This window comes from Tachyglossus aculeatus, chromosome 10, assembly GCF_015852505.1.
Source record: "Tachyglossus aculeatus isolate mTacAcu1 chromosome 10, mTacAcu1.pri, whole genome shotgun sequence".
Classification (NCBI taxonomy): domain Eukaryota; kingdom Metazoa; phylum Chordata; class Mammalia; order Monotremata; family Tachyglossidae; genus Tachyglossus; species Tachyglossus aculeatus.
This window is the reverse complement of record NC_052075.1, coordinates 16,792,868-16,810,653: the sequence shown is the minus strand read 5'-3', so window position 1 is coordinate 16,810,653 and position 17,786 is coordinate 16,792,868. Positions and strand designations below refer to the sequence as shown.

The 17,786-nt window shown below is 46.6% G+C and overlaps 1 protein-coding gene across 1 annotated transcript in view; it reads right to left on the bottom strand.

Annotated features, from left to right (window-relative positions):
• Positions 1 to 243: 243 nt before the first annotated feature.
• PGM2 (phosphoglucomutase 2) overlaps positions 244 to 17,786 on the bottom strand; it is a 33,632-nt gene continuing 16,089 nt past the window's right edge. Inside the window, exons 8-14 of the mRNA XM_038752908.1 lie at positions 17,207 to 17,304; positions 14,200 to 14,380; positions 14,023 to 14,116; positions 12,926 to 13,055; positions 10,519 to 10,708; positions 8,957 to 9,090; positions 244 to 1,102 (exon numbers count right to left, since the gene is read on the bottom strand). Coding sequence (XP_038608836.1) covers positions 1,000 to 1,102; positions 8,957 to 9,090; positions 10,519 to 10,708; positions 12,926 to 13,055; positions 14,023 to 14,116; positions 14,200 to 14,380; positions 17,207 to 17,304 — 930 coding nt within the window. The 3' untranslated portion in view covers positions 244 to 999. The remainder of the gene's footprint in view (positions 1,103 to 8,956; positions 9,091 to 10,518; positions 10,709 to 12,925; positions 13,056 to 14,022; positions 14,117 to 14,199; positions 14,381 to 17,206; positions 17,305 to 17,786) is intronic.

Below are 17,786 nucleotides of genomic sequence, written 5' to 3'. Positions count from 1 at the left end.
TTTTTGGAACAGTCTCCCCGGAAAGAGTTCCCACGGGCCACTCTGTCTCGGATGAAGAACGCTAGCAGGTATAAAACCCAACAGTTAAACTGAGGTCACTACTTACTGCATCAAATCCATCCTGAATCTTCATTACATAAATCACCCAGAGCAAAAGAAGTCATTAAGCTACCGAGAGAGAAACGATGTACTGTTTTCAAGTTAGCAGTTCTTTGGTTTTCATGATTCCACAGAGCCATCCAATAAGGAAAATACATTTTATTTTCACAAAATGAAGCAACGGAAAAACCTCTAAAAATCATGTTCTTAGCAGAAGGCTATGAAAGGTAAATGGTCATTTTTATAGGCATATCTTTTAACACGCAGGAATCTAAATTGGACAATTCACAACCCGAGGGCCTTTGAGGAGTTTGTTCCCCAGGCTGGGAACAATGAGGAGTGCTTTTCAATTGGTGACCCGCTGATTGCACGGAAGCCAGAAATGCCACGGAGAATTGGCGGTTAACAAAAACGTAATCTGTGAGTACACTGCTGGCTGTTTCACTTGAGCAGAAATAACTCAGGGCTATCCCCCTCAAAACAGTCATTTCTGTGGATTTAAGGCACATGATAAGATTATTTTACAAATGGCTCTACTTAAAGTGACTAATGAAAGCTGTTTAGAAAGCTCAAGAGAAGGAATGGTCATTTCCTTTAGAGGACAAGCAGGTGCTCCCGTCCGCATTAAAGCATATTAGCTGGATACGATGAGCAATTCATCTTTGCAAGATGCAAATAGTTTGAGCGATAATTTGCAGAGCACCCCCCCCACCCCCGAGGGACCGGAATCCTAATTCCCACATGTATATTCTCTCCCCGAACTTAGTTCAATGCTTCGCACACGGTATGTGCTTTAATAAATACCATTCCCTCTTAGAAAGCTGCTCTCCAGGTAAAGCTCCGCGGAACCATTCCCAATCGATTAGGGCCAGGGAGTGTGGCCCGAGGCTGGCGTGGTCTTTACTCAGCCTTGGGCTGCAGATTATTCTTTTCTGGCTGAAAGAAGTGCTTTTCAATGGCATCGGCCAGATCGTTCAGTTCCTTCTTCAGCAGCTCAGGGTCGCTGGAAGAAAAGAAGCCAAACAGAGACGTGGTTACGAAGAGCTCCCAAAGAGCTAAGAGATAGGCTGGCCCGGAGGGTACAGCCTGGGAGGAGGCCCAGCGCTGGCACAACGAGGGCACAAGCCGGGGGAGACACTCTGCCCTGGCAGAGTGAGCCTTCAGTCACGGGTGAGGCCGTTCTAGCCGGGGCCAGGCATCCGTTCATCCATCTAATTGTATTTACTGAGCGCTTTCTGTGTGCAGAGCACTGTACTATGCGCTTGGGAGGGTACAATATAACAATAAACAGACACATTCCCTGCCCCAAGTGAGCTTACAGTCTAGAGCCCCTTCCTTCCTCTCCCCCTCATCCCCCTCTCCATCCCCCCATCTTACCTCCTTCCCTTCCCCACAGCACCTGTATATATGTATATATGGTTGTACATATTTATTACTCTATTTATTTATTTATTTATTTTACTTGTACATTTCTATCCTATTTATTTTATTTTGTTGGTATGTTTGGTTCTGTTCTCTGTCTCCCCCTTTTAGACTGTGAGCCCACTGTTGGGTAGGGACTGTCTCTATGTGTTGCCAATTTGTACTTCCCAAGCGCTTAGTACAGTGCTCTGCACATAGTAAGCGCTCAATAAATACGATTGATTGATTGATTGATAGAGTGGGAGAGAGACGTGAGAAGCAGCGTGGTTCAGTGGAAAGATCCCGGGCTTGGGAGTCGGCGGTCATGGGTTCTAATCCCAACTCCGCCACTCGTCAGCTGTGTGACTTTGGGCAAGTCACTTAACTTCTGAGAGCTCACCTCCTCCAGGAGGCCTTCCCAGACTGAGCCCCTTCCTTCCTCTCCCCCTCGTCTCCCTCTCCATCCCCCCCATCTTCCCTCCTTCCCTTCCCCACAGCACCTGTATATATGTATATGTATTTGTACATATTTATTACTCTATTTATTTATTGATTGATTTTACTTGTACATATCTATCCTATTTATTTTATTTTGTTAGTATGTTTGGTTTTGTTCTCTGTCTCCCCCTTTTAGACTGTAAGCCCACTGTTGGGTAGGGACTGTCTCTATATGTTGCCAATTTGTACTTCCCAAGCGCTTAGTACAGTGCTCTGCACATAGTAAGCGCTCAATAAATACGATTGATTGATTCTCTGTGCCTCAGTTTCCTCACCTGTAAAATGGGGATTAAGACTGTGAGCCCCACGTGGGACAACCTTGATTACCTTGCATCCTCCCCAGTGCTCAGAACAGTGCTTGGCACATAGTAAGCGCTTAGCAAATACCAACACTATTATTATAAATCAGTGAATTACAGATATAGACATAAGTGCTGACTATAGACATAAGTGCTGTGGGGCTGGGAGGGGGGATGAATAAAGGGGGCAAGTCAGGGTGACGCAGAAAGGAGTGGGAGAAGAGGAAAGGGGGGCTTCATTAAGGCTGGCAGGCTGGCTTCTGGGGAACCACTGTGAGGCAATCCCCAGCCTCGACCCAGCTGCAGAAGGGACTCTCTGGACCCCACCAGCATTGCACGTGATTACCTTGAATCTACCCCAGCGCTTAGTACATTGCCTGGCACACAGTAAGTGCTTAACAATTTGTACTTCCCAAGCGCTTAGTACAATGCTCTGCACACAGTAAGCGCTCAATAAATACGATTGAATGAATGAATGAACAAATGCCCCCCCCCCCCCCCCCCCCCCCCCAAATCATTGTACTCAATCATGCGTTAAGAACCTACTGCATGCAGATCACTGAAAGTGCTTTGGAGAGTACAGTAAAAGAAGACTTCACAAAAATAACAATAAAAATAATTGTGGTATTTCTTCGGCAATTACTGTGTGCTAAACTCTTGGGTAGATAATAATAATGGCATTTGTTAAGTGCTTACTATGTGCCAAGCACTGCTCTACAATCAGATAAGACGCAGTTCCTGCCCGATGTGGGAGAACAGGTACTGAATGCCCATTCTACAGATGAGGAAACAGAGGAGCAGAGCTGGGATCAGAGCCTAGGTCTCCTGAACTCCCAATCCTACACTCTTATAGTTAGGCCATGCTGCTTCCCACGATCTGGGCCCTCCAGGAGCTTATGACCTTCTGCAATGTACGTGGACTTACAAAAGAGATGTTAAAAGCAGCTAATCTTTTCCCTTCACAGTATGTCTGCAAACACGATTACGTGGATCCACGAGGCTGAAAATATGCTTTTGGCTGTGGTTCCAGAATACTACAGAAGCAGAGTGGCCTAGTGGTTAGAACACAGGCCCGGGAGTCAGGAGGACCTGGGTTCTAATCCTAGCTCCGCCACTTGTCTGCTGTGACACCTTGGGCAAATCATTCACTTCTCTGCGCCTCAGTGACCTCATTTGTAAAACGGGGATTAAAACTGTGAGCCCAAAATAGGACAGGGGCTGTGTCCAATCCAATTACCTTGTGCGTACCCTAGCACTTAGTACAGTGCCTGGAACATTAAATTAAATTAAATAATAATAAATAATTTATTAAATTAAATACCTCAATTTTTTTTTAAGTACTTAGCATTGCACTGACATTTTCCCAAGAGCCCACCCTGGGCTGAGCAGGTAAAACACAGACTGTAACTAGTCTAGACTGTGAGCCCGCTGTTGGGTAGGAACCGTCTCTATATGTTGCCAACTTGTACTTCCCAAGCGCTTAGTACAGTGCTCTGCACACAGTAAGCGCTCAATAAATACGACTGAATGAATGAAAGGAGGGACTCACTGCTCTCACACTGCTCCCAGGCCCAGGGAGCCAGCTGACGGAATTGGCAAACAGCCTGGCTGCTGACTGGCATTCCCAGAGCATGTGGGAACTCAAGGGAGCAGTGGGGAAAGAGAGACCAGACGACAGGATCCAAGCACGCGCGGGAAAGATGAACACAGGGGAAAGCTCGCTGGGCTAAAACGGTAGCTGCCCACAGCTTTTCCCACGCTTGAGCAAGCTTTGCTCGTGCCCAGGCCGGAGCCGGATTTAGAGGGGTGACACGCGCTTACTGGAGCCGGGTGCCCTTTGGGTAAGATCTGAAATGTCACTTCCAAAAAGGAAACTGGCCAGTCCATCTAGGGTTTTGAAAGCGGCCACAAAGGGGGTGCTGAGGCAGCTACGCCCCAGAAGCTACCCTCCATTTGATCCTCAAATTTTTCAGAAGTGAAAGTTTCACTCAACAGATCACCCATCTGCTTTCAAAACTCACCGCCGCCACTCTCTCCTCCGACCCCCTCCCCTCCCATCTTCTAAAGACACTTCTCTCCTTCTGGAAGGAGACTGTGAGCCCACTGTTGGGTAGGGACTGTCTCTATGTGTTACCAATTTGTACTTCCCAAGCGCTTAGTACAGTGCTCTGCACATAGTATGCGCTCAATAAATACGATTGATTGATTGATTGATTGGAAGGACGATCATCAATCGTGCCCTGGCCTGAGTCTTCACACCTGCCCAAGTCTTCCCTATCCCTCCTGAACCCCCCCGCCCCCAGCTATCCCTCCCAGTCCCTCCTCCCATTCCTGTCTCAACTCCTCAAATGGATTCTTTACACCCTCTGCCCGCCTCTTTTTCTGCTCCAACTCACTTCTGGTCCCTCTGCAATCCACTTTCCACCCCCTTCATTCCACTGAAACGGCTAAATCTCACAGGCTCTACCTAATTTTCCTTTCTCTTCTAAGTGCCTTTGACATTGCGGACCACTCCCTTCTCCTGGAAACACACACCACCTTGGTTTTCCCGGCCCTCTCTTTTGGTTCTCCTCCAACCTCTCTGGCTGCTCCTTCCTGGTTTCTCTCGCCAGCTCTCACCTGCTTCCCACACCCTATCCGCGGGCAATCCCAAAGCTCTCTTCTGGGTCTCCTTCTCTTCTCAATTTGCACTCACTCCCATAGGGAACTCATCCACTCCCATGGCTTCGACTACATTGGAAATGCAGGTGACTCCCAAATCTACTGCACTGGCCCAGACCATCTCCATCTCTAGAATCACACATTTCCGCCCGAATGTCCTGTTGGGACTTCAAACTCAACAAGTTCCAAACTGAGCTCATCTTCCCCATACCACCATCCTTCCCATCTCTCAGTCCCATAGGTTTGGCACAGTTCTTGGCTCTTGGCTCTCTCAACCTTCACATCCAGGCTGTTTTCAAATCCAGGTGGTTCTTCCTTCACTTCTCTCTCAGAATCCACTCCTTCATCTCCAACTAAACGGCCAACACACTGATCCAGGCCCTCGTCATAGCCTAACGTGACTACTGCATCAGCCTCCTTGCTGATCTCCCCACCCTCAGTCTCTCTCTCCACAATTCCCTCTGCTGTCCAAAGCATCTTTCTCACACATCACTCTGTACATCTCCCCACTCTTCAAATAATCTCAAACAGAAACTCCTGTCCCTTGGTTTACGGCTGCCAATCAACTCTCTCACTCAACTTACCCACTCACGTCGCCCACTACATCCCAGCTCGCGCACTTTTTTCCTCTCCAGCTTAGTCACTGTACCCCGCTCTGATCTCTTCTGCCTCTTGCTCACCTCCTCACACCTGCCTGGAATTCCCTTCCCCTTGAATCTTACAAACCACTGTCCTCTCCACCATCAAAGCCCTTTTGAAATCACATCTTCTCAGGGAGGCCTTCTCTGACTGATTTCTAATCTCCTCAGTTTCCGTCACCCAGCTGCTATTTCTGCACTTCCGAGCCAAGTAAGCTTCTAAGTATTCACAACCTCAGTAATGCTTGATGCATATTTTAGTTTCTTTTACTTCTTTCTACTTGTCATTTATGTTACCGTCCGTCTCCCCCATTATATTGTAAGCACCTCGAGGGCAGAGATCATGCCTACTAATTCTATTATACTCTCCCAAGTGCATAATGCGGTGCTCTGCATAGGGTAAGTGCTCAATAAATATTATCGATAATGCATCTGAATGAGATGCTGTTGAGAATTTCAGTTCCTCTTCCTCAGAAGGGCATATTAATTTGCATGAAGAAAAAGACATTCAAGACTGAATGGTCTTGAAACCAGTTCAAGGATTTAAACCTCTAAACCTCTCCAGACGTTAGGTCTCCTTTACCAACTGACCAAGAAGATGCATCCAGGACTTGGGAAGAGAAATAAAAAAGCAAGAGTGTACAGAATGTAGCCTCTCAGCGAGAAAAAAACCAATAGATTGGCCATAATGGTTATTCCGTAACTCATTTACCCTGCCCGGGCAGGATATGCTTTAACCAAGTTTTTTTCTCTTGTGAATGGTGTTTTGAAACTCTGTGTGTATGCACTTATGTACATATCTGTAAATTATTTATTTATATTAATGTCCGTTTCCTCCTCCAGACCACAGAGCTTGTTGTGGACAGGGAACGTGTCTGCCTACTCTGTTGTACTATACTCTCCCAAGCGCTTAGTACAGTGCTCTGCACATAGTAAGTGCTCAAAACAGAGGCACCGTGGCTTAGTGAGAAGTAGCGTAGCTTAGTGGATACCGCTCGGGCCTGGGAGCCAGAAGGACCTGGGTTCTAATCCCGCCTCTGTTCTAATCCTACCTCTGCCACGTGTCTGCTGCGTGACCTTGGGAAATTCACTTCACTTCTCTGGGCCTCAGTTACCTCATCTGTAAAATGGGGATGAAAACTGTGAGGCCCACATGGGACAGGGACTGCATCCACCCTGATTAACTTGCATCTACCCCAGAGCTTAGCACAGTGCTCGGCATATAGTAAGTGCTTAACGAGTACCATTGTTAGTATTAGCATTTTTCAAAGTCTCTGAGTTTTTCCTGCAGCCTTTTTAGTTGTGGGCAAGTTTTGTAAACAATTTCTTCATACCAAAAAATACTCTGAGAAGGTCCTTAAGCTTCAAACTAATGTCTGCTTTTACAGTTCCCCTTGTAACTGTAAGGCAGATTGTTAAAAGGCCCTTTCAAAAATGTTAGAAAGTTTGGTTATTAGATTTTTCTTTTTTAAAATTCTTGTAAAGGCAGGATACTGGGTGTACCCTCTATACTACTGATATAAATGCCTGCTGCTGTGGTAATCAGCGCTTTCAAAAGTTGTTTCCCTTGTAAAATGGGCTTAACTTCTTTTTTTTTTCTTTTTTTTTTTTAAAATGAACCAAAGAATTCAACTCTCTGGGGACCGGGGGAGTGAGTCAGTGAGTCGGGGGTGGTGAGGCCACAGGAAGCCGGATACAGAAGGGAAGTTCCTGACAGGGCCGACAAAGGGCAAGCAGCAGCCCTGGGTGAAGAAATGAAAGTTACTGAGGGGATTTTATGTCAGTTAATGATACCCCGGACTTGGGGTGGGGAGAGGGGAGCAGAAGGAGGAAGAGAAAAGGAGAATTCCTCATTCATTCAATTGTATTTATTGAGCACTTACTGTGTGCAAAACACTGTAGTAATCACCGGGGAGAGTACAATATAACAATAAACAGATACATTCCCAGCCCACCACAAGCTTACTCTGTAAAGTAGGGGCAGCAGCAAAGATGATGCCTTGGAAGCACCATTTAGTTTTCCCTTAACAAACCCAAGATTTTCTGCGACCAGAATAAGTTTTAAGGTTGGACAATTCCCTACAGATCAATCAAAATGTTCTGCTGGCAATAATTCAGGAAGGGTTTCTAGTGCTTCAGATAACTTTACTGGGGGACCATGCTCGCACCAGGCTCAGCCACGCCTCCATGAAACCAACCAAGCTGTTTCAGGATGTCCTCCATATTGAGCTGAAAGGCTCTCTCGACTATGGTTGTACATATTTATTATGGTTGTACATATTTATTTATGGTTGTACATATTTATTACTCTATTTATTTATTTATTTATTTTACTTGTACATATCTATCCTATTTATTTTATTTTGTTGGTATGTTTGGTTTTGTTCTCTGTCTCCCCCTTTTAGACTGTGAGCCCACTGTTGGGTAGGGACCGTCTCTATATGCTGCCAATTTGTACTTCCCAAGCGCTTGGTACAGTGCTCTGCACATAGTAAGCGCTCAATAAATACAATTGATGATGATGACAGGGACCGGGCTGGGCTTTTTCTAGAAACAGGCCTGGGCCTTGGGGCCTGACAATCCAGGACATGAATAACAACAACAATAATAATAATAATAATAAAATAATAATAATGGCATTTGTTAAGCGCTTACTATGTGCAAAGCACTGTTCTAAGTGCTGGGGAGGATACAAGGTGATTGAGTTGTCCCACGTGGGGCTCACAGTCAATCCCCATTTTACAGATGAGGTACTGAGGCTCAGAGAAGTTAAGTAACTTGCCCAAGGTCACACAGCAGACGTGGCGGAGCCGGGATTCGAACCCCTGACCTCTGACTCCAAAGCCCGTGCTCTTTCCACTGAGCCACGCTGCTTCTCCGTGAATCCTCCATGAACCCTCTGACTGTCCGGCAGACTCCCACCCGGACAATCCCCATGCCAACCACCACCCCCGGGCCTCTCGGAGGGAAAGAAAGAAACTGAAGGCAAGGCATGCTCATCATCAATCGTATTTATTGAGCGCTTACTGTGTGCAGAGCACTGTACTAAGCGCTCTCCAGAGGAGAGCGGAAGGAACTCTCTGCCAGCAGGCCAAAGGTATCCTAGTGGTTTCTCTCTCAGAGAAAATCTGGTCTACCGGGCATCCCCGATCCCAAAGGGCCCCAGGGGTGTGAATAAGCCTCAGGGCTCACAGATCAGGCAGTCAATAGCAATATGGGATAGCATCACAATGCTGGAAATGGCACTGGAGATACAGTTTCACAAGGCACTGCCCACCTTGCCCCAGCCTCTCAAAACAGTTAAAGCTCAAAATCTGGAACAGAGTAAAAACGGAAAAGCATCCCAGGAACCAGCCATACCTGTTTCCGGGAGGAGCCCCGAGCTCAGCGTAATATTTGATCTTGGGTTCGGTGCCACTGGTCCTCATTGTAGCCACTCCTCCGTTGGCAAATGTGAAGGTGATCATCTGACTGCTCTGACTTGTGGGAAGAATCTATCAATTGAAAGGAATTGTTGAATAATGATGGGAGGCCGTGCTCTGTATAAAATATTCCGGTGTCTCCCATTTGCCTCCTTCACTAAAAAAACGAATGCGGAACTTGGAGCAAACTTCACGGCCAAAAGCCAGCACAGATGGAAATGTGGAAACATTGTTGGGTAGGGACTGTCTCTATATGTTGCCAATTTGTACTTCCCAAGCGCTTAGTACAGTGCTCTGCACATAGTAAGCGCTCAATAAATACGATTGATGATTAATTCCATGGGCCTAAGAATCGTGGGTGCTTATTCAATCGTATTTACTGAGCACTTACTGTGTGCAGAGCACTGTACTAAGCTCTTGGGAAGTACAAGTTGGCAAAATATAGAGACGGTCCCCACCCAACAACGGGCTCACAGTCTAGAAGGGGGAGACAGACAACAAAACAAAACATGTGGACAGGTGTCAAGTCGTCAGAACAAATAGAAATAAAGCTAGATGCACATCATTAACAAAATAAATAGAATAGTAAATATGTACAAGTAAAATAGAGTAATAAATCTGTACAAACATATATACAGGTGCTGTGGGGAGGGGAAGGAGGTAGGGTGGGGAGGATGGGGAGGAGGAGAGGAAAAGGGGGGCTCAGTCTGGGAAGGCTTCTTGGAGGAGGTGAGCTCTCAGTAGGGCTTTGAAGGGAGGAAGAGAGCTAGCTTGGTGGATGTATGGAGGGAGGGCATTCCAGGCCAGGGGGAAGACATGGGCCGGGGGTCGACGGCGGGACAGGCGAGAACGAGGTACAGTGAGGAGGTTAGCGGCGGCAGAGGAGCGGAGAGTGCGGGCTGGGCTGGAGAACTGTCTCTATATGTTGCCAATTTGTACTTCCCAAGCGCTTAGTACAGTGCTCTGCACACAGTAAGCGCTCAATAAATACGATTGATGATGATGATGAGGTAGGAGGGGGCGAGGTGATGGACAGCCTTGAAGCCGAGAGTGAGGAGTTACATTTTAAAAGTTTAAAAGTTACATTTTAAAAGTTACAATCTCCTTCATCGATTGGTCAGAGTGAGCCCCTCCGATTCCAGTCCCTGTCAGTGAAAACCAGGATACCCAAGTGAACAGTTAACAGTCAAAGAAACCGCGTGGTCTAGAGGAAAGAACCCAGGCCTGGGAGTACTACCCAGCCAGCACAAGATCATCAATCAATCAATCGTATTTATTGAGCGCTTACTGTGTGCAGAGCACTGTACTAAGCGCTTGGGAAGTACAAGTTGGCAACATATAGAGACAGTCCCTACCCAACAGTGGGCTCACAGTCTAAGATCATCTGGGCAGAGGTCATGCCAGAAGGGCTTCCCAACCAATCTAATGCTTAAATATTCTAGGGACAAAAGGGAAATGGAGAACCGGTATTAAATGAGAGAAACGGATGAAATTACTCACGGCTTTTTTGTCTGGCTGGCTGCTGTCATAGCCTGTAGTAAGATCGCGAACGCCGGAAATCTCAAATTTGCCGCAGGTCTTCGGGTAATTGTTCTTTCCATCATAATTACGGAGGTGTTCAAATAGACTCTTTATGATCTTTTGGTCGTGGCAGATAAAATATGAAGTTTTGGCAATGTGGTAGCCGTATCTATTGAAACAAGTTTGAAAATGCATAATCCAAAATACCTGCAGATCGCGTCACCAATACAAATGAGGCTACCATTAATGGAGTCGTTAACATACGTGATGGTGGTCTCTGATCTTCCTAACTGCATCACTTTTCTAACACCACTGCATTTACTATTTTAACAGTCTAACTTTGCTCTTACAGGGTGAACACCAAAGCCTGTCTCCACAAGAGCTCAGGAGAGAGGAACTAGATTTGCACCAGTAAACCACAGTAGCTTTGTTTTCTCCAACCGGGAGAAATTCTTTTGGCTGTGCACGTGGTGCTATGGCTGGGGAGTGGGGGGAGAGAGGAGAGACAGAGACAAGCAGTGTGGCCTAGTGATTCTAATCCCGGCTCTGCCACTTGTCCGCTGTGTGACCTTGGACAAGTCACTTCTCTGTGCCTCAGTTACCTCATCTGTAAAATTGCGATTAAGACTGTGAGCCCCATGTGGGACATGGACTTTGTCCAACCTGATTAGCTTCGTGTCAAACCTGATTAGCTTGTATCTACCCCAGAGCTCGGTACACTGCCTGGTGTATAAAAAATACTATTAAAAAAACAGCAAGCAAGAGAGGTAGAGAGAAGGAAAAAGGGCCAGTTCAGAGGAACCTCCACCCTCCATCCTGAAGGTGCGGGAGTGAGAACTGTCACAGCCTCACCCAGCAGGCTAAATGTGTGCCCTTGGTGGGCAGTCTGGCCCTGCCCAGCCCAACCTGGCATAAATTGGGGAGGGGAAGGTTTCTTATACCGGGAGCCCACATAGGCATCCATTCTGGAGGGGGGCTGTTCTAGAACATGATACAATGTCAGAAGAAACAGTTGAGAGCACGTGTGCAGCCTTGAACAAGCCATGCGTATGACCACATAAGCTCTTATTAACACGGGACTCGTCAAGAACGAACCTTCATTGTTATAGGAGAGCTGAGTGTTTTTTAGCTGAGAGAGAGCTCAACTCTCCTAAAGTCTGGAGGAGGCATAAATTCAGCTCAGCAGGACTGCAAGACGCAAAAGTGCCGGGAACACACAGCAGTCACTGCCCCCGAACCTTCCATGTTATAGGAGAGCTGAGTGTTTATTAGCTGAGACACAGTTCAACTCTCCGAAAGTCTGGAGGAGGCATAAATTCAGCTCCGCAGGATTTCAAGAGGCGAAGGTGCTGTAAACACACGGCGGTCACTGCCACCCTCTGGTTTTTGTCAGCTCTGCCCCACACAATCTCTTGTTCCTAAAAAGGATGAGAGAGCTAAGCTACAAGACTTTGGATGGAGCACAGATTTAAATAGTCAGTTATTTGGTAGCCTATTGGCCTCACTGCAGTGTGGGTATTTTATTTGACAAAACTATACTTGTCATATCCAAGGCTGAAACTTCACTGACATTTTTTTTAAGTCTACTCAATGATTTTTGAGTGCTACCTGGACAAAAAAACAACAAAAAAAACCCTTCTGACTAAAAAGGAATTAAGCTTATTTTATTGCAAGGAAACTGACTCTCAAAATCCTATGACCGAGGCAACGACAGCTGTCTGGTGCACTGCCTCTGGTTGCTCTGTTTCAAATCCTAGCATGATCCCTTATTGCTAATGCTCCCTTCACTGTCAACATTTTGCCCACCCTGCTGCAAAATGGCTTGCAAGGCTGCACTTTTGCGCCAGAAAGGAAGAAAGGGGGGTAGGGCATGCGTAAGGAGAAGCTCTTCCTATCCTTGTAGGACCAGTTCCTAGCAGTGGGCTGGCTGATCGCAAAAGCTGCCAGCCACATTAGGCCAAGATCGGTCCAGCTGAGCGCTCTCTGAAGCCCATGGTTCGCAGGGACAGTACGTGCAAGTTCTCAAGGGGGTAGAAGTCTGTACCACCGGGAGGGAACATTGCTCTCTGCCTCCCCTACTGCGTCTGCTAATTACAGTCAGGATTACTCTCTCACCTGTCTAGATTTTTCTTTCATCACTTAAGAACAGACACGGATATTTGTCTACTACCCAGGCTAGGACTGCATCTCCTTGGTAGCAGTTGGTTTACGGTGGCCCCTTTCAAAGCCTTGACATTACAGACATTCTCCAGTAGCTTTCATGAAGGACGGTGAGTCATTTTCTCAAAATGAAAGTTGTAGGAGCAACGAGCTCCATGACTAACAATACTACTGGACCAAGTGGAGTGACCCCTTTTGTAAAATGTTACAGTCGACTTGAACTTACTCAACATAGATATTTTTCAGTTGCTGAGATAAGGATATATTCTTAGTGTCCAGAAAACTAGCCAACTCGGCAGTTATAGCAGCAGCACTGACGCCGTCTTTGTCCAGAACGTAGGAGCTGCACATGTATCCTGCAAAGAACACGCGAACAGGGTGAGAATAAGTTTCTTCATTCATTCGTTCATTCATTCATTCATTCCATGGCAGTTACTGAACACTTACTCTGCACAAAGTATGCTTTCTCACGGCTAAGCCATTTGTAACACATCCATAAAAGATGATTTAGTTGGCGAGTGGAAGCCCTTTTCCGTGTCTTTCCCCTTGTTTTGCCCTCTTCAGCACACTGGCTGAGGCTGTTTAAATACAATAAACTTTGGGCTATCACACTTGGGGATGAGCATAAATTAAGAATACAGGGAATGCCATTTCTGAGTCAGCCCAATGATAAACCCAACCCCACAGCTGTGACAAGACTATCATCGACATCGTTTGGCTGGGCGTCAGGAGGACGTTGAATTTCTCACATGAAGCCGGGATGGGCCTGGAGGCTAAAATCACCCAGCTGGCTGCCTCTGCTGGGACATTTCAGTGTCCCTTCACAAAATAAAGGGGCCCCTGGTTTACTTTGTTACTGCCTGTCTCCCCAAATCGACTGTAAGCCCCTCAAGGGCAGAGCCTAAGGCTTTTATCTTTATAGGACTCTCCCCCAAGAGCCTAGTCCAGGGCCCTGGACAGAGTAGCAGAGAGTAGTTGTGCCTAATGGAAGGAGCACAGGCCTGGGAGACAGAGGATCTGGTTTTGAGTGCTGGCTCTGCCATGTGCTTACTGTGTGACCTTGGGCAAGTCACCACTTCTCTGCTTCAGTTTCCTCAATTGCAAAATGGGGATTAATCCTACTCTCGCCTACTGAGACTGTGAGCTCCATGTGGGACAAGGACTGACTCCAACCTGATAGCCCTGTATCTACTTCAGCACTTGGAGCAGTGCTGGACACATAGTAAGTGCTTAACACATATAAAAAAAAGAGAGGTGCTTAATAAGCTTTTAATTAACATCTTCTAGGGTCTCAGAACACTTCCATGGCCCACCATTCCGTACCAATAGCTTCTTCAAATGCAAACAGGACACTCTTCCCCTGGTCTATCAGTTGCTTGGCTCGGTTTCCCATCCACTTAAAGCCAGTCAGAGTCTCCTGAGGGCAGAAGCACACAGACGAAAGAGTCACAAACCATTCTCCAAGGACGGGAAGAAAAGAACGCTTAGGGAATGCTTTACCTCAAAGTGGAATCCCTCCTTTAAAGCTATGGCTCTTAGGATTTTGGAGGAGACAGTGCTGGCTAACATGTATACGTCTTTGAGCGCAGTAAGGTCCGGATTCTTCTCTTTCCAACAGGTGAACGTCCACCAACCTAAGAGGGCCCCCAGCTCGTTTCCAGAAAACACTTTCCATTCACCACTGAAAACAAAAATACCACCAATATTTAAATGAGGAGGGGAGTGAGGGGATGCCGAGCTCAAAGTGCGGCTAAAATGAACCGGGGCTCTCATCGGCTGCCAGGGGAGGGCCCGGGAGGAGGAAGGCGTTTCAGGTGGGGTTGGGATGGGACCTGCCTTGTGTCACCTGTAGCTGGTGGTCGAATCCCTCTCCAACCAAGTTCTCCGGTGCTATCTCTAAGCCAAGAGGCCCCTCGAGGACAGACTTGTCCTGCAGCTGAATCGCTAATGGTTAACTGGGCTCCATGCTTCACCCCCCGGTGATGCTTCACCGGTGACGTGATGCTTCACGTCATCCTCCGGGCCTGACGTGATGCTTCACGTCATCCCCCGGGCCTGGAATGCCCCCAATCCCTCTGCCCATCCGCCAAGCTAGCTCTCTTCCTCCCTTCAAGGCCCTGCTGAGAGCTCACCTCCTCCAGGAGGCCTTCCCAGACTGAGCCCCTTCCTTCCTCTCCCCCTCGTCCCCCTCTCCATCCCCCCATCTTACCTCCTTCCCTTCCCCACAGCACCTGTATATATGTATATATGGTTGTACATATTTATTACTCTATTTATTTACTTATTTACTTATTTATTTTACTTGTACATTTCTATCCTATTTATTTTATTTTGTTGGTATGTTTGGTTCTGTTCTCTGTCTCCCCCTTTTAGACTGTGAGCCCACTGTTGGGTAGGGACTGTCTCTATGTGTTGCCAATTTGTACTTCCCAAGCGCTTAGTACAGTGCTCTGCACATAGTAAGCGCTCAATAAATACGATTGATTGATTGATTGATTCACCCCAGTCCACCTCTCATGACCTCTTCCTCCCTGGCCCTGTCTCCCTGGAAATGTGACCAGCCCTTTCTAGAGGGTTTATCCCTGCCACACCCAAACTCAGAGGAGTCCACTCGTCAGATCCACAAGTCCTAGCCGGGACCCCCGGGACCCCAGATGGACCTGGAATGAGCCAAATCTCCAAAGATTCATTCCAATTCCCATTAACTCCATTTGGGAGCAGTGGATGGTCTACATCTGGCTGCGGAGAGGTTCATTCATTCAATCGTATTTATTGAGCGCTTACTGTGTGTAGAGTACTGTACTAAGCCCTTGGAAGTACAAGTTGGCAACATATAAAGACGGTTCCTACCCCACAACGGGCTCACAGTCTAGAAGGGGGAGGCAGACAACAAAACATGTAGACAGGTGAATAATGGCATTTAGTAAGTGCTTACTGTGTGTAAAGCACTGTTCTAAGTGCTGCGGAGGTTACAAGGTGATCAAGTTGTCCCACAGGGGTGCTTACAGTCTTAATCCCCCATTTTACAAATGAGGTAACTGAGGCTCAGAGAAGTGAGGTGACTTGCCCAAAGTCACACAGCTGACCTCTGGCGGAGCCGGGATTTGAACCCATGACCTCTGACTCCAAAGCCCGGGCTGTTTCCACGGAGCCATGCTGCTTCTCCAAGAAAGATGACTGCTTGGCACAACTGTCTTTGAACTCTTAATCCTGAACTTCTCTATTTAAAGTTCCCAATCACTGAGCATTCTGAATAAATCTGCAAAAAATTGGCTTCCGAAAGCAATTTTCTGCCAACTTGCTAGTTCTAAGAAAGCAGGGGAAAGTAGGTAGCGGAGTCTAGTGTAAAGAGCGTGAGACACACATTCTAATCACAGCTTGAGGGAAGAGGTGGAGTGAGCCCCATGTGGGAAAGAGACTGGATTTGATCTGATTGCACTTACTCTACCCCAAAACTTGGCTCACAGCATTCATTCATTCAATCGCATTTATTGAGCGTTTACTGTGTGCAGGACTAAGTGCTTGGGAAGTACAAGTCGGCAACATATAGAGACGGTCCCTACCCAACAATGGGCTCACCGTCTAGAAGGGGGAGACAGACAGCAAAACAAAACATGGAGACAGGTGTCAGAATCGTCAGAAGAAATAGAAGTAAAGCTAGAAGCACATCATTAACAAAATAAATAGAATAGTAAATATGTACAAGTAAAACAAATGGAGTAATAAATCTGTACAAATATATATACAGGTGCTAAGGGGAGGGGACGGAGGTGGGGTGAGGAGGATGGGGAGGAGGAGAGGAAAAGGGGGGTCAGTCTGGGAAGGCCTCTTGGAGGAGGTGAGCTCTCAGTAGGGCTTTGAAGGGAGGAAGAGAGCTAGCTTGGTGGATGTATGGAGGGAGGGCATTCCAGGCCAGGGGGAAGACGTGGGCTGGGGGTCGACGGCGGGACAGGTGAGAATGAGGGACAGAGAGGAGCTGAGCGGCAGAGCTAACCTCCAGTGTTCTGCACACAGTCAGCGCTCAATAAATACGACTGAATGAATAAAATTATTATCACTATTTTTCATAATAATAATAACAATAATGGTAAGCCAGGATGAAGGATGAGGCCTAGCATCCGAAGGACAATGAGACCTGGAGTACCTCTCTGGACCTAAATTCCCTAATCTGTAAAATGGGGGAATAAGGCTCTCCCTCCTGTTTAGACAGTGAGCCCCAGGTGGAACAGAAACTATGTGTGATCTGATCATTTTGATCATCTAGCATACAGTAAGTGCTTCATTCATGCCATTTTTAGAAGAGTACCTTAAAAGCAAAATATTTCTACTATGGAAGACCACCTAAAGGTACAGGAGGAAAATACTCTACTGAGCTAGTGGGAGCAAAATGAGCACATTCTCTATTTTCCACGAGCCGGCCCGGCAATGGGAAACTGCCATCAGAATTTGGCACACAACCTAAGCAGCGCACTGAAAATCTTTCCGCACTCGGCACGTATTACTCTACCTTTCTTGCTTCTCTGCTACTGCAAGTCGATCAGCATCCGGGTCATTTGCTAAGATCACTCTGGCCCCAACTTTGTCAGCGAGAGCAAATGATAAAGTCTGCAAGACGGTGGAAAATGAGGCAGTTTTATCGAGATGAAAATGATGACAATCTTCAAAACATTTCATTCTTTTTTCACTTTGAACCCTGCCACTTGGGTTCTGCACCGCAAAGGTATTTTATTACTTGGGGTTTACACTAGCAGCCATCGTGTATCCCAAGTGCATTTGTTTTGTTTCAAAATGTGTAATATGACAGTGAGATGTCTCATTACCCAACCATAACTGCAGCCTTAAACTTCCTCATGATATGAAAATGAGAACTGAACAAAACATAATACATGACCCATTTCACACCTTCTTGTTATCAGTAGTTTCTGTTGTAATTTTCTCGTGGCTCGAGGAGATTCCAGGACATATTAAAGTCCAGGACATATTAAAGTCCCTATTGAATCACTGTGAATGAACTGGGGAACTAATTTGAATCAATCAATGGTATTTACTGAGCGCATACTGTATGTGCACAGCATCGTACTAAGTGC